General features: G+C 38.9%; 1 protein-coding gene across 1 annotated transcript in view; it reads left to right on the forward strand.

Moving 5' to 3' along the window:
• The window catches only part of mgat5 (alpha-1,6-mannosylglycoprotein 6-beta-N-acetylglucosaminyltransferase), a 168579-nt gene that overhangs the window by 117672 nt on the left and 33664 nt on the right, over positions 1-17243 (forward strand). Inside the window, exons 10-11 of the mRNA XM_022668210.2 lie at positions 3399-3532; positions 15425-15558. Of these exons, the coding sequence (XP_022523931.1) occupies positions 3399-3532; positions 15425-15558 (268 nt within the window). The remainder of the gene's footprint in view (positions 1-3398; positions 3533-15424; positions 15559-17243) is intronic.

A 17243-nucleotide genomic window follows, 5' to 3' on the forward strand; every position in this document is an offset into this window, starting at 1 on the left:
CTGTTGTGCAGCTTTCCCGCTCACCAGAGATCTGACCTCACTTCCTCTGCACACACACTTCTGCACGTATGTGCACGCTCTCACTTTACACACTGTACACACTTCTCTAGAATGGTTTACACGGCTAAAATCTAAATCTGTCCACACATGATGCTTTCATGGGTGAAGACTTTTTTCAACGCAGTACCAACTACTCAAAAGTTTACAATAGGGTTGGCCCTAAATTAATATTTTATGGTATTTTCACCATAACGATACTAAATTTATAAAAATATTTCAAGAAAAAATGAAGATTAAATTGTAAAAAAAAAAAAAAAAAGTCTTGTAAAAAACGTCTTGTGAGAAACGTCTTGTGAGAAACGTCTTGTGAGAAACGTCCTCCTGGAATCGTCCTGTAAAAAAACGTCCTTTAAAAAAACGTTCTGTTGGAATCATACTGAGAAATGTCCTGTGATAAACGTCCTGCGGGATACGTCCTGTTGGAATCGCCCTGTGAAAAAAAACATCCTGTAAAAAACGTCCTGTGGGAAACATTTTGTGAAAAACATCCTGTTTGAATCATACTGAGAATCGTCCTGTGATAATCGTACTTCTGGAATCGTCCTGTAAGAAACGTCCTGTGGAAAAACGTCCTGTAAAAAAAACGTCCTTTAAGAAACGTTGTAATCATACTGTGGAAACGTCCTTTAAAAATGTCCTGTGGGAAACGTCCTCCTGGAATCGCTCTGTAAAAAACGTCCTGTAAGAAACTTCCTGTAAGAATCGTCCTGTGGGAAAAGTCCTTTAAAAATGTCCTGTAAAAAATATCCTGTAAGAAACGTCCTGTTGGAATCGTACTGTTCTCATTTCGTCCTGTAAAATGTCCTGATTAAATTGTATTATTGAACACCAGATGTCACTAATGGGCGGACCGCGGTCTGGGTGTGGACCCAAACCGATAAACTACTGAGAAGGATTTAATTGTATACATTCTTTGCGGCGCAGTAAACTCACAGACCAATCACGTGTGGGGTAAGATTACCAAACGCTCTCCTCAGCCAATCAGATCTGTGCAGACACGATAAGGAAAAATAAATAAATAAACACACCGCTCCTCACGGTTGCGGTCCCGCTGCTCCGGCTGTTTAATTGGGATGCAGTCGTGAAAAAATGCCTTTATAAGGAGATAGGGAGAAAACGGGCGGAAACTAAAATCACGCCGAGCGCAACAGACAGAAGAGGAATGTATACAAAATCTGACCAGAGAGGCATTTATTATTATTTTTATAGATTTTTTTAAATGTGTAAAAAAAATGTGTAAAAATGTGTAAAAATGTCCTTTAAGAAACGTCCTGTTGTAATCATACTGTGAGAAATGTCCTGTGGTATATGTCCTGTTGGAATTGTCCTGTTAGAAACTTCTTGTGAGAAACGTCCTGTTGGATTCGTCCTGTAAGAAATGTCCTGTAAGAAACCTCCTGTTGGTATTGTGGGGAAACGTCCTGTAAAAAAACATCCTGTAAAAAACGTCCTGTAAGAAACATCCTGTAAGAAGCATCCTGTAAAAAACGTCATTTAAAAAAATGTCCTGTAAAAACGTCCTGCAAAAATGTCCTGTTAGAAATGTCCTGTAAAAAAAGTCCTGTAAAAAACATCCTGTAAAAAATGTCCTGTAAAAACGTCCTGCAAAAATGTCTTGTTGGAATCGTCCTGTTGAAAACGTCCTGTGGGATACATCCTGTGGAATATGTCCTGTTGGAATCGTCCTGTAAGAAACGTCCTGTAAGAAACATCCTGTAAGAAATGTCCTGTTGGACTCGTATTGTGGGAAAAGTCCTGTGGAAAACGTCTTGTGAGAATCGTCCTGTAAGAAATGTCCTGTTGCAATCGTCCTGTAATTAACGTCCTGTACAATTGTCCTGTTGGAATCATCCTGTAATTAACGTTCTGTACAATTGTCCTGTTGAGAACGTCCTGTTGGAATCGTCCTGTAAGAAATGTCCTGTTGGACTCATATTGTGGGAAACTTCCTGTAAAAAAACATCCTGTAAAAAACGTCCTGTAAGAATTGTCCTGTTGAAAACATCCTGTGTATTCCATCTTGTGGAATACGTCCTGTTGGTATAGTCCTGTAAGAAATGTCCTGTTGTGGGAAACTTCCTGTAAAAAAACATCCTGTAAAGAACGTCCTGTAAGAAATGTCCTGTAAGGTATGTCCTGTAAAAAAAATGTCTTGTAAAAAAAATGTCCTGTAAAAACGTCCTGCAAAAATGTCCTGTAAGAAATGTCCTGTGGGAAACGTCTTGTGAGAAACATTCTGTAAGAAACGCTCTGTAAGAAATTTCTTGTTGGAATCGTACTGTGAAATGTCCTGTGGTAAACGTTCTGTTGGAAACGTCCTGTTAGAAACGTCAGATAAATAAATGTCCTGTGGGAACTGTACTGTAGTGTGATGGTCTGGGGCTGCTTTGCTGCTTCAGGATCTGGACAACTTACTGTAATTGATGGAATCGGAAATTCTGCTGTTTACCAGACAATCCTGAAGAACAATGTCTGAAAATGTGTTCGTGACCTCAAGCTCAGGTGTACTTGGGTTCTGCAGCAGGACTTGTATTGTGGGAAACGTCCTGTAAAAGACGTCCTTTAAAAAAACATCCTGTAAAAAAGTACTGTAAAAATGTCCTGCAAAAATGTCCTGTTGGATATGTCCTGTAAAAAACATCCTTTGGGAAATGTTTTGTGAGAAATGTCCTGTTGGAATCATCCTGAGAAAAGTCCTGTGAGAAACGTCCTGTGAGAAACGTCCTGTGAGAATCGTCCTGTTGGAAACGTCCTGTTTAAAATGTCCTGTGGGCAACTTCTCGAGAAACGTCTTGTGAGAAACGTCCTGTTAGAAACGTCCTGTTGGAATCATACTGAGAAACGTCCTGTAAAGAAACGTCCTGTAAGAAAGATCCTTTAAAAATGTCCTGTAAAAATGTCCTTTTGGAAACGTCCTTTTGGAAACGTCCTGTTGGAATCAACCTGTTGGAAACGTCCTGTGGGAAAAGTCTTGGGGAATGTCTTGTGAGAAACGTCCTGTAAAAAAAGTCCTGGAAAAAACTGATATAAAAGTTTGTTTGATACCAGTAACAACACAGCTCAACCTAAATGGGCCCCATCATTGGTCCAAACCCCTTTCTAGTCCAATCACTGATATTGATGGGGCCCATCACTGACATTATACTTTATATGACGTATTTGTTGCCAGTATGAAACCTGTGGATGAGACTTTCTGGTTCTCAAATGGGCCCACATAGTATTGTTTGTTGAATTCACTGTTTTAAATGTGTTTTGGCTTAATTAAAATTTTTTTTTATTATTATTATTACCTTAAGTGTGTATTCAAGCTAACTGTGTGTGTGTTCTTGTGTCTTCAGGTGTATGCTGCGAGTGCTGGATTCGTTTGGGACGGAGCCCGAGTTTAACCACGCCCACTACGCCCAGTCCAAAGGCCATAAGACTCCGTGGGGCAAATGGAACCTCAATCCCCAGCAGTTCAACACCATGTTCCGTAAGTGTGTGTGTGTGTGTGAGACTGCATGCATGCTTTAGTGTATTTGACCTTACTTGCTTACCCTTTGCCCTGTGAAACTTCAGCCCCAGCTTGTTTAAGGTCAGTTAGGGGGGCAGTGGGCTCAGGTAGTGTTGAGAGTGAAAAGCTCTTTTGTATAGAGATGGTTTGCAGCGTTTTTCGTAAGCCGGGGGGGGGTTCTGGGAAGGGCCACTATGAGAGAGGGGTTTTAGACTTGGCTTACTGTGGGAGAACAGTGACGGCTTTCATCAAGGTGCGGAATTGCAAATACAATGTATGTCCAAATGTTTGTGGACAGGCTTCACTTTTAATGGATGCGTTCAGTTCAGATTTTTTAGCTTGGTCTGACCATCAATAGTAGGTATGAAATATGCTGTAAATCACAAAGACCAAAAGACCTAAAGCGGTCATCTCAGTCTGGATCAACTGGACCATGAGTTTAGTTTGTTTGTTTGTTTGGATTTGCAGTGTGAATGCACTTTCCTGGGTTGTTTAGACCAGTTACAGTTACAGTAAAAAAAAAAATTCCCCATTTTCTCCCCAATTTTGCTCAGCCAGTTACCCAACCCACTCATTAGGACTCCCCCTATCGCTAGCAATGCCCCAACACACCAGGAGGGTGAAGCCTAGCACATGCTTGCACCGCTTCTTTTCAAACTTTCATTGCTGAGTAGCATCAGCGCACTTGGAGGAAAGCGCAGCGACTCTGTTCCTATACATCAGCTCACAGATGCCCTGTGCTGCAGACATCACCCTTAATGTTGTGGGGTGAGAGCGCTGTCTACCCACCCGGAGGGAGCAATGCCAATTTTCTCTCCCTCTGAGCGTTAGCAGCTGATGGCAAAGCTGCCAACCTCCAACCTGCAACCTCCCCCTCATAGTGGCTAGGCTTTAGACCACTGGACCACTCAGCGCCCCCTAGTTACAGGAAGTTAAGCGCAGGCTATCATCAATAGTTAAACAATAGAAGAAGAAAAAGAATGGGTGTTGTGCCTAAACCCATGCAGCAGTACAGATGTGAATGTCTCTACCTCATTAGGGGGAATAATTAGCACAACACCTGAGAAGGCAGTTTGTCAATCTGACCACATTCTACAAGCTAATCAGTATAAAGTATTTAGTTTGCTGGCTAAACTGCAGTGTAAAACCAAAAAGAACTAAATATATATAAAGTAACAAAAATATGATGCTGGATCTGCACTCTGGCCCAGACTTTCAGGGTGCAAAACATCCTTGGGGCCCTATTTTAGTGATCTATAGTGCACTGGTCAATTGTGTATAGTGTAGCTGGATTTAGGGCGTCGGTGTGTCTTTGGTATCGTGAGGGCGCACGGGTCGAAAAGCACAAAATAACCAATAAACCAATCAGTGTGTCACTAGTCATTCCCTTTAAGAGCCAGGTGTGCTCTGACTTTGGCACGTTCGTATCTTAACAGCGCAGCGCTTTTGTGCAAGCGCAAATGGACGCTGACTGTTGACTGTTGTCAGGGTTTAAATCAGTCAGTGGCGCACCTGTGTTTTCTGCCTCCAAAAATAGCAACATGGCAGTATTTACTTGAACACACTTCATTTCCAGACCACCACACTCATCAGTGTAGATTTATTCCTAAACTCCTACGCTTTTTTAGCGGTGTGGGTGCAAGGTGTGAAAATAGACTGTGGACAGAGTGTAAGATAGCAAAGAGCGTCACGACACGCCTTGTGTAGAGTGTAAAATAAGGCCATAAGTCTTTAAGTTGCATGAAAATTGTGCTGACATAAATGTTTAAACACACACACAGCTTGTCTAGTCCCTGCAGTAGAAGTATTGCCAATAGAATAGGACTCTCTAAAGCAGATATACATAAACCTACTGGAACCATGATACTAAAAACTCTGGAATTGGAATAATGGTAAAATATTCAGACCTTTTTAGAGAGACTCCAGGATTGTTAGTAAGAATAGTGACCTAAGCTGCAGCAGCTACTGGACAGAGGATCAGTGCTTGCTTCTGTATTTTGAGCTCTTGTGAAGTCATTATAGGGTGGTGAAGTCACTTTCCATACCAGTGATTACACACACACTATTTTAATCAGCCCCAAGATAACAGAGAGAACTCGTGTTCCTGGATTATCACACCTCTCTCTCTTCATAAGCGGCACTTTCCATCTTCTCATGTGTTCTCTGCTTCCCCAAACACAGTAGTCGAGTGTTATATGATTAGCAACCTGCTAGAATGTGGCAAAAAAATAAAATTAACCATTCCTTCATTTGTTAAAATTAGAATAACCACAGTATATCCACGGTTTAATGTCTAGTTTCAAGTTTTCTTTAGCCATTTCCTTCATAACAGGTATAACAAATCACTAGTAGTTCATTTCAGTAGCTAGTTAGCTAGCATACTTTCCCGTTCCACCTTAAATGGTGCAACGTATGGCATTTAAGGTCGAATGGAATAATTCAATTAAGTAAAAGCTAATAAAAACTAATTACAGAGGAATTAAGGAATGAACATTAATAATTAATTGCTGCACCACCTGCCACCTTTCTGAAGACATAAGATGCTTTAAAGTTAACTAGTTAAGCAGCAGCTAGGTTGCTTTATAATAATCTCAGAAAGAATCTTGTTGCAATCTTGCAAGATCCCCAGTCTTTGCAAAGTCTTTGCCTGTAAGTAAAAAGTCATTGACTTGTCTTCAGATGTGAGAGGGTGTCAGACTTTAGTCTATTAAAAGTCTTTTCAGAGTCTTTTCAAAGTCGTGTAGCGTATGGTTAGCATGACTCTCTCATGAGTCTCATTACTGTATGCCCGTCACCTGAGTGTGCTTATACTGTAGGTACCTTTATTTCGACGGGTTGGAAGGATCCACAGTTGTCCTGGGAGTGGGAACAAGGAGATCTGTAAGGGGGAAACATTGCTAAATTAACATTGATAAATAAACTCTACATACCTGTACAATATGATTGTAACCAATCAGAGTTCGTTCATTGTTTTTGGTAGAAGTCTGACCCAGTCAGAGTGGTGCCTAAAGCTTGTTGGAGACTGTTTGATTATTGGCCAGTCTAATGGCTTGTTTTATCCGTTTTAATGGGGGAACTGCCAGAGGTTAGCCAGGGGTCTAATAGGAGTCACTGACTGCCACAGCGGCACAGTTTCTAACTGCTCCTTTAGCTGTATAAGCTTCTAAGAAAGGTTTGCTCATATTGAATGGTGCACTGTAAATGCAACCGCCATTCCAAAAAAGTTTAAAACGAAGATAAATATAAATGCAAACATAATGCACTGATTTGCAAATCTAGACATAGTGTAGTGACCTCTATTATCGGCCATTTCATTAAGAAATAAATGGTTTTTAGGAGAGAAATGAATGTAGAATAACATCCAGGACTTGTTTGACTTGGAAAGAAAATGTTTTTTTTTTTTTTTATAAAAGTATTAAAGTTTTGGCTACTTAGGTACACCCCGGTGGCAAGAGCTGCAGAATTACAAGAGTCCCCTATTACTATCCACCTAACATTTAACAGCGACTTAGTTCTGATTCACCAGCTCACAGATGCCTTGTGATGATCGAAATCACCCTTTGGAATGATGTGGGGAGAGAGCGCCATCTACCTACCCAGAGAGAGCAAGGCCAGTTGTGCTCTCTCGTGGCTCCGGTAGCTGATGGCAAGCCGCATGAACAGGATTAGAACTGATTTTATTTTAATAATAACAATTTTTAAAATAATACTGGTGGCTGATAATGTGTGTAACAATGTGTACTTTCCTTTAAATCGCTGGGCTTTTAGTGTGGACCTCGTCTTTGCCTGCATGCCTGTTGGAGACATGGTGTTTTTGCATTGTGTCCAGGGGATCCAGCGGCTCCCAGTGGTGTGTAATGACAATGCATTTATCCTGCGTGGGCATCCATACTCTGATTACGTAGGAATCAGAGAAACTTGGCGACCCCCTTGTTCAATTCGATAGCCGCTGCGCATCTAAATTTGCGGCAAAATTTCATAACAATGTTATTTAACGTAAAACGTAAAATTGGGACGATCTTGAATATAGCACAATTTACAGCACATGATATCCTTAAAAGATTCACTGAGCCTGAAGTAATCCCTGTGCACAAGGGACAAGGCTGAACGGTCAGTATCCTGGATGCTGGTGATCTTCAGGCCCTCAGGTGGTGCTGCGTTTACAACAGGTTTTACTGATTCTTTACTAGAAATCACTGCATGGAATCACTAACACTTAAAAAAAAAAAAAATTAGTGTCTGCAAACACAGTTCAGAATCTTGCTGTTTTTAATGCAGTTCCGCCTGAGGGCCAAAAGATCACCAGCATCTAGTATTGACTGTATCTGTACCTGAAGGCATCCTGATTTTGCTGCACCTCTGCAGTAAACTGGAGCAGAGTGCTGACTCTTACCCTGCGTTCACACTGGAACGCGAAGAGTCGCTTGTGTCGCCACGCGTTTGTCACTTGTGGGCGTGTCAAGCTCAACGCTAGCGTGCATCGTGGTCCAGTCTCCGACAAGAAAAAAGGCACAAGAAAGCAATCGCTTGGCCACTTTATTCTCCAGCTATAACTCCCAAACGTGCTAGACTCTTGACTGTTTCTGCGATTTACCTGCACTGGAAACCCGCAGATCGACGTGGGTCCACCCCATTCAACAGAATGAACAAGGAAAAAAAACTAGAAATTCAGAGAGCAGAAGCTTGAGGACGTCGGACCGCCTTGTATGTGATAGGTCCAAAGAAAAGCTAGAAGCCAATCAGGTTAGAATGTCGCTTCACCGCGTCATATTTCATTGCCTCTCACGCCCTGCCATAGGAAATGAATGGTCGCCTCTCGCTTTGTCGCTTTCCAGTGTGAACGCAGGGTTAGACCGACTTCTTCACAGAAAGAGAGAACAGTAGAATTAAATCGTCACTAAAACTTTGAATTCCTCCTGCCTTATACACGCGTTCCAAAACACAGCCTGATCTATTTTCTCAATTACACACGAGGAGTCCAACTGTGCCCTCATTACCCACAATCCCATTAGCAGCGTTCCTCCCTGCACCCTGCCTTTTTAACAGCTTCCATCTGATCCTAATTGATCTTAATCAGCTGTTTATGAGGCTGAATTATTAATTGCTAAAAAACGAGTGTACCATCTGCCCAAAAGAAGGATGAACACGATGTGGAACAACAAGGTAGTTACCCTGTTTAATTATTAATTTCTTTATTTTATTATTTGGAAGAAAAAGCAGAAATGGAAACACGCAGCTTTTAGAAGGAACAGATTTTCGTTTTAACGAGGGAGTCCTAAAGTAGATCTTTTAAAATATTCTGTTTCATATTCAACCCACTGACACGTTGTAGAAAAGCGTGGACTACAGGGGAGCGTCTCTTTAAAGGAAAGCAACCACAGGTCTAGCGCCTCTACTGGCTGGTTGCAGTAGTTAACTGTTTAGCTTTCTTTCTTTTATCTCACGTTTCTCTTTTAAAAATGTCTTTCTATCTCCAGTATCCAGATTCCAGCAGTTAGATTTTCCTGTGCTAATATTTTTTAATGAAAAAAAAAATGCTTTCAAAACCGTATTCTTCTATATTGTAAGAATATAAGAAGGCTGGGTTACACTTTGGGTCCACACCAATGTAAAAAGTGATGCTGGAAAGCTGAAACAGACCTTCTGCAGGACCCATCTTTTGATTACATGGAGGAGCTGCATAGAACTCCTCTGCAGTGCAGGAGATGTAGTATTGTGCTCTTTACCTTTTCTTCGGTTCAATCCTGCATTCATTAAGAAAGAGGAAATTAAAGGATGACTTCATTCCTCCTCCCTCAGATTGTCTCTCTGTCTCGCTCTCGCTCTCTGTCTCTCTCTTATCTTCCCACGTCTCCTCCTCCAGTCTGGACTAATTACTAGCGCTTCACTCCTACAGTGTAAACATCAGCTTACTGACAGCAGATACATGTCTTTATTGCTTGTGTTTGTTTGGGTTCACAGAGTGCAGACAGGAAGGAGAGAGGGAGAGACGTTCAGCTTCAGAGAGAGCTAAATTATTGGCACCTTTTCCAAATTAAAGCTTTGGGTAAAAAGTTTGTTTCAAGCATGTGATTCTCATTTAATCTCACCTGTTGCAAAAAATAACAGGTGAGGGCAATGTATAAAAAAACGTCACTCAGAAACCAGATAAAAAGGAGAGAAGTTTACTTTTAGTCTTTTGTATTGTATGTCTGTCCAAACTAAGCAGGGAGAACAGAAAGACGAGAAAAGGGAACTGTCTGAGGAAAGGAGGGGACCCACTGCTGACAGAGAGAAAAAAAAATGTTTATTTTTTTTTATTTTTTTTATGTTTATGTTTTTTTTTTTTGTTTTGCTGCCTCTGCCTCTTTTTGGAGGTTTGCATGAAATCATATTATTTTTGCCGTAGTGTTTCAATACACACAAAGGAAATTAATGTGTATAACAAAACATGGTTAATTACAATAATTGTCTGGTAGGAATACTTTAAAGGTAACCAATAAACAACACCAAAGTAGCTAGATATAGCTAGATAAAATACCATTCCACTCACCTTGCACCTTGCATCCACAAAAAATCAAGCACTGAGGAACAACACAGCAACTACCCAGGATACTAGAGGTGTCACGATTTTGATATTTCATAGAAATCGATTGATTCGAGCATCGAAGTCAAAAAGAGGATCGACGCAAATGGTGCAGCACACTGTAGCTCATCTTCTTAAAGAAAAACTTGAACATATAAAAATAACAGTTGTTTTGTCTAGTCTCAAATATGTTAATAGTTTTGGTACCTTAAGGAGCATCTTTCTCTCAGATAAAGTTAATAATATATCTTTATTAAAGAAAAAAACTTGTCTTTCGTAGGGACCGAGTCTTATTTTTCATGTTTAACTGTTATAGTAGGATAGAGTTCAGTTTGTTAAGGCTCTAATTGTTCTATTATTTTTTACATGACTGTTCCTGTATTTTTTTATTATTTATTTTATGTGCACACTGCTGCTACCAAACAAAGCCACTAAATGGCATTACATATATATCTTAATTAAATTATTTAAATTTGACCATTAGTGCCTAATGTGGTGTATTATAGATCACTTGTATCACTTTGCATCACTTATATAAAGCCCACCTTTTGAAATAAGATATTGTAAAATTGATTAATCAAACCAATGACTGACCATAGACTAATCTAAAACTGGCATAGGCCACTCTGCTGTAAAAAAAAGAAAAAAAAAAAAGAAAATCAAATCGTGACCCTAAAATCTGAAATAAAATCGAATTGACGATTTAGAGAACCGTGACACCCCTACGGGAAACCATAGCAGTCTTTCAGAAACATTCGGTATAGTGTATAACATGTTTTTTTTATTTTTTATTTTAAACCTAAGTACAGTAAATAACTAGATTTGATTTGTGCAGTTTTGTATTGATGAAGAAACTGCATCAGAGCATCCATGATATTCATCAATTAAACCTTCTCTACTTCTATAAAGGTACAAATACAGTAAAAAGAAACACAGTGAAGAACAGGTGTGTAGTATCGAGTTTACTGTCTAGAATTTGTTAGTTTTGGAGTCAGAGTTCTGATTTTATGTCAGCCTTATTTCGAGGTCCAGCAGCCCAGACACTTTCTAGGCCTCTGAAATGAGAAGAGGTTCAGATTCGTACAGGAAAGTGTGATTACACTTGACAGGCTGTGTATGTGTGTGTGTGTGTGTGTGTGTGTGTGTGTGTGTACAGTTGAACACAAACAGCATCATTTGGAGTAAAGCAGCAGAGACAGGGTGAGGGGAGGTGGGGTGGGAGGGGTTCTGTTCCATTTCTATTGCCATTTCTGATTTCCACCAAATTTGCACAAATTGCATTATGGGGCGGCTGGCTTCTGAATCTCATTCTGCACCCTGATTGGATTTGATAGGTCGCTGCAACAACACAGTCCAGCTGCTCCCCCAGGCCTAACTACAGCAGGCAGCAGCACCAAACAGCGAATACTGTACAGGAGATCTGTGCTTTTGTGAAGCGTCACTTTCCTTTACATACAGTGCTGTGTTACTTTAATATCAGGTAAAAATAACCTGAGTACATTTCAAAAGCAGTTTTTAAATGATGATTTAATTTATTAAAGTAAAAAAAAAGTTTCTAACCAACCCAGCCCTATGTGAAAAACTAAAGTAAGAGCTATTATTCACAAATAGAGAAAACATGAAACACTGGTAAACCTTCCCAGTAATGACCAGCCTACTAAAATTACTCCAAAAGGGCATGGACAGCTCATCCAGGAGGTCGGAAAAGAACCCAGAACAACATTTCAAGAACTGCAGGTCTAAATTGACTCCACTAAGTTCAGTGTTAATGATTCAAAAATAAGAAAGGGACTGGTCAAAAATGGCATCCATGGGAGAATTCCAAAAAGGAAAACCACTGTTTATCAAAAAACTTCTTACAATATCTCGTCTTACATTTGGCAACAAACATCTTGATGATCCCAAGGACTTTCAGAAAATATTCTGGTGTCACAACCAAATTATTAAGTTTGGGTGTTGTGTCCTTGTGAAAATGTTACTGTTATTAGTGAAGTGAATATAAAATGATAAAAAAATGATCCTCCTAAAGGCATGAACTTTTTGAAAAAAAAAAAAATTAAAATAACATTTTCAGCAAGATTTGTGTATTTTTTGTATAGTACACATTGTAGGCCTCATTCCAATGTTCTATTTACCCCATTGATCTCTTCCCTGGGTGTTCCGATCATAAGTGTTGTGAAAGTGATGCAACGTTTCTTTAAAGAAAAGCACCGTAACCCGATCACTTACACTACTTAAAAATATTGTCATTTACAGCATTTATTTGCACAAAATGAGAAATGGCTGAAATAACAAAAACGATGCAGAGCTTTCAGACCTCAAATAATGCAAAGAAAACAAGTTCATATTCATAACGTTTTAATATAGTTCAAAAATCAATATTTGGTGGAATAATCCTGGTTTTTAATCACAGTTTTCATGCATCTTGGCATGCTCTCCTCCACCAGTCTTACACACTGCTTTTGGATAACTTTATGCCTTTACTCCTGGTGCAAAAATTCAAGCAGTTCAGTTTGGTTTGATGGCTTGTGATCATCCATCTTCCTCTTGATTATATTCCACAGATTTTAGTTTAAGTAAAATGAAAGAAACTCATCATTTTTAAGTGGTCTTTTATTTTTTCCAGAGTTGAATTTACATATTTTCATTATACATCTTAACTTCAGCAGTGTTACTCTAATCATGAATTTATTTCAACCAAAATTACTCTAGTCACAGGTAGGGTTGTCACGATACCAAAATTTTGACTTTGATACCGATACCAACTGTAGTATCACGAGTCTCGATACCAAAACGATACTTGGAAGAAAAAAAAACAATAAAAATATCTGAACATAAAATGTTTATTTTTGACTGAACTGGATTGAACACTGAACAATCTGTGCAAACGTTTTTATTCTAAAATGAAACATTTGAACAAAAAACAAGTTTCGTTATTATAACCTTAACTATAACATAATTATCTAAACACTTCCTAAAAACTAAAACTAAAACCAGAGGTAATGGTAGCCTGACTATGTGAACCTGACGGGCGGGCAGAAGTTAAGTTCTGAATAAGGAAAATAAAGAGACAGAAGAACATTACAATGTTATGTTCATTTTAACACTCACTGCTCCGTTTTATTAATCAACCGTTTACTGTTTTTAATAAGCCCATGTTCAGTGTAACGATCAAGCAGGCTACGTGCCTGACCACAGATTTGCGATGGAAACGCGAAAACGTGAACATCTTGAGTTCATGTTTCACAGCCAATGGGATAATGGAGAAATAGAGAAAACCACGGGTCCAAAACAAAACTCCTGCACACTCCTCTCCGTGTTAATGTGATTTACTAGCAGTCGCTAGTAAATCTTAGTAAAGCTACAGACAGAGTGTATCTTGACTAACTCCACTAACCTGTCGACTTCTCAGCTCTTTGTAGAGATCAGGGTGCTTGTCTGCTAAATGAATGAGCGAAATATGATCAGAATTATGTTAAATAACACTAACATAGAAGCATAGAACTATTATTTAATTAAAATGATTTTTAAGAACAGCTAAACACAGTGCTGCAGGTCAAACGCGGAGGCGTTCACGTGCGAGAGAGAGACACAGAGAAAGAGTGAGAGAGAGAGATTTGCGTGTTCTGATGTGAGCTACTCACAGTTAAAGGTTCTCTTTTATCTCCTCGTGTTCATATTCTAGTCCCACACATAATTCTGCAGCTCCCTCAGTGTTTTCTGTCGTATTTTGCGGCTAGCGCGAGCGCTTACAACTAACACCGCGGACCGCGAGGTGCCGCCGCGCTTGTGCCGAATCCGCTACTGAATCCGACTCCCGCTTCGCGGACAGAATCGGCACAACACCCCCCGCTGTACAACTGCGGGAGTGAAAACAGCGCTAATAAATAAAGTAGTTTAGTTTCACTTTCAGTTTTCGTTATTTTATTTAAAAATAAAAATATAAATAAAAAACAGATGCCTACATCTCAGACTATTTTCCCACACTTCACTCCTCGCGCCCGTTTTGTCCACAAGTCGCGGACGAGAGACATCTGTTATTTTAGCCGTCGCCATTCTACACTCGCTGCTGCTCTGCTGGCTTGCGCGTGCGTGTGTCGCTCTCAACCGAGTCAAATTAATCGATTCACACGTGAATCGATTCATTTGTTCAGAACACTAAGTTTATCTGAATCCTGCCACACCGACTGCTGCGGTGTGAATCAGTTTTCTTATGAACTGAATCAAATCGCGCCTACTAATTTGACTCATTTGAAGCTAGTGACTGGGCTATGTACAGTATCGAAAGCATCGAACGCTAAAGAACCGAATCGTTTGTGATGACGTAGTATCGAAAAAGAATCGAACCTTCGGTACACCGTGCAACTCTAGTCACAGGTTTTTGTGACTAGACAGGCTTTTTTAATTTTGCTATTTTAAAATTGTGAACCTGTAAATGATAGAAATGTGTTTGAAATATTACAGAAATGTGTCAGCTTCTGTAAATCGGGCCATTTGTTACTAAATATTCGCAAACAGATTTGTGAAGAAGCTACATTTTAATCAGTTGTTTCATTGCAACTGAATTAGCAGGTTGACTTGAGTAATTATGACAGACCTCCTGTCTTATCTGGCATTATTTTGTGTGTGTCTGAGTGTGTGTTTTAAGTAAAAGCAGAAATGTTATGTGGATTGAAAGTTTCTGACAGATGGCACTGAGGTGAAGAGCTGCCAGCTCTCGTTACCCTGGTGTTCTTTTGGCCTGCTGTTCTCATATTAACCATCACTCTTGGCAGCATTAACTTCCACCCTGCCTTGTTCCTTCTCTTAAGCTCACAGACCCTGTATGTGTTTCTACATCTCAATTATTCACTCACTGCAACACTACTGGGGTAAATATTATTTTAAATCTAAATTTACATAAGAAGTGCAATTCATGTCATACATTTACCTCAGCAGTCTAATTTTAGTCATACTTACCCCAAGTAGAGCTATTGTAATTATATATTTTCCTGAGCAGTGCAAATTTAATCATATATTTACCACAGCAGTGCAATTTTAGCCATATATTTACCTCAGTAAAGGTAATTTAACTATATATTTACCTCAGCAGTGGAGTTTTTGTTGTATATTTACCTCAGCAGTGTAATTTGAATCATATTTACCCCATATTTACCCTTATGATTTGTTGCTTTATTTCTTTGTATTTTTTGTAGTTTGTGACTGATTTTTTTTTTTTTTTACATTTTTCTTAATCTCTTTCATCTGATTGGTTAGTTTATTTCATCCTTTCAATCCCTCTAATTGGTGTTTGTCTTCCTCCACAGCTCACACTCCAGATAACAGTTTCCTGGGCTTTGTGGTGGAGCAGCACCTGAACGCCAGCGACATCAGACACATCGATGACATCAAGCGGCAGAACCAGTCTCTTGTCTATGGGAAAGTGGATAACTTCTGGAAGGTATGATGACTTCCCTTTATTTATCTATATATCTACCTCATCAGTGTAATTTCCGTCATATATTTACCTCAGCAAAGCTATTTTAATTAAATATTTACCTCAGCAGTGCAATTTTACTTGTATATTTACCTTAGCAGTGTCATTTTATTCGGATTGTCCCCAGTAGAACTGTAGTGTAATTTTAGTCATGTATTTACCTCAGTACCTCCTCAGTGTAACTTTAGTCATATTTACACCAGTAGAGTTGTTTTAATCATATATTTACCTCAGCAGTGTAATTATAGTCATATATTTACCTCAGTAAAGCTATTTTATTTCTACATTTATCTCTTCAGTGCAAATATATTCATATAGTTATCTCACCAGTATAATTTTACTCTCGGTTACCCCCTGTTTTGATCATATTTTTACATCAACAGTGTAATTTTGGTCATATATTTACCTCAGTAAAGCTATTTTAAATATACATTTACCTCATGAGTGTAATTTTAGTCTCATATTTACCTCAGTAAGGCTATTTTAATAATACATTTACTTTAGCAGTGCAATTTTAGTCATATTTTACCTCAGCAGTTTAATGTTAGTCATATTTACCCCAGTAGAGCTATTTTATTTTTGCATTTACCTCAGCTGTGCGATTTTAGTTGTATATTTATCTCAGTAGAGCTGTTTTAATTATATATTCACCTTAACAGTTCAACAGTTCAGTTTTAGTCATATTAGCTTCCAACCACACCTGAAGTTGTGGTCATCTTCGACTTTCGAAGGACGAACATATATTTACATCCGCAGTGTAATTTTAGTCATACATTTACCTTAGAATTATTTTAATTATACATTTACCTCAACAGTGCAATTTTAGTCATGTATTTACCTCAGCAGTGTAATTGTAGTCATATATTTACTTCAGTGTAGCTGTTTTAATTATATATTTATATTAGCAGTGTAATTTTAGTCATATTTGCCTTAGTAGAGCTCTTTTAACTATACATTTACATCACCTGTGTGATTTTAGTCATATATTTACCTCAGTAGAGTTATTTTAATTATAAGTTTACCACATCTGTGCTACTTTTATCATAAAGGTATTTAAGTAGTGTTTCTCTAATCAATTTACTATAAATTTGTTCAGTCTTTTCAGTTTTAATGGCCATTTTCAGCCAAATAATTTAAGTTACCAAATATTCAGTCCTGTCCTAGCTTTAGCTTTATGAAATTTAGCAAATATGTTTAAATGTGTTTTGCAGCCCTATTCTGTACTTGTGACATGAGTGCTGTGGAAAAGTATTTCCCTAAACCTCTAGATTTTCAATAGTTCCACCACATTGTGTCCTAGAGGAGTTTCACTGGCCTTCAGCTTCTCCTTCACACGTTTCTCCACTGTGAGCTCATACCTGCTGCAGCCATTTGGACCCACACAGGTCTTCTCTGGTCCTTTGAGATAAAGTGTGCCTGGCTTAGCTTAGAAAGCAGCTTCAGCTTTCAAATGGAAAATACCGATCAGACGTTTCAGATGATGGAGCTATTCAACAGTGAATCTGACGCTTACTGTGAAACACATAGCTATACATGCACACCTGCACATGTGGGCTGGAGGAAACCACATGTTTCTCACACACCTTCTGCTCAAATACATCCACATCAACACACAAACACACACATACACATACAGAGTGATAAACTCC

The sequence above is a fragment of the Astyanax mexicanus genome, chromosome 23, assembly GCF_023375975.1.
Source record: "Astyanax mexicanus isolate ESR-SI-001 chromosome 23, AstMex3_surface, whole genome shotgun sequence".
NCBI classification, from domain to species: Eukaryota; Metazoa; Chordata; class Actinopteri; order Characiformes; family Acestrorhamphidae; genus Astyanax; species Astyanax mexicanus.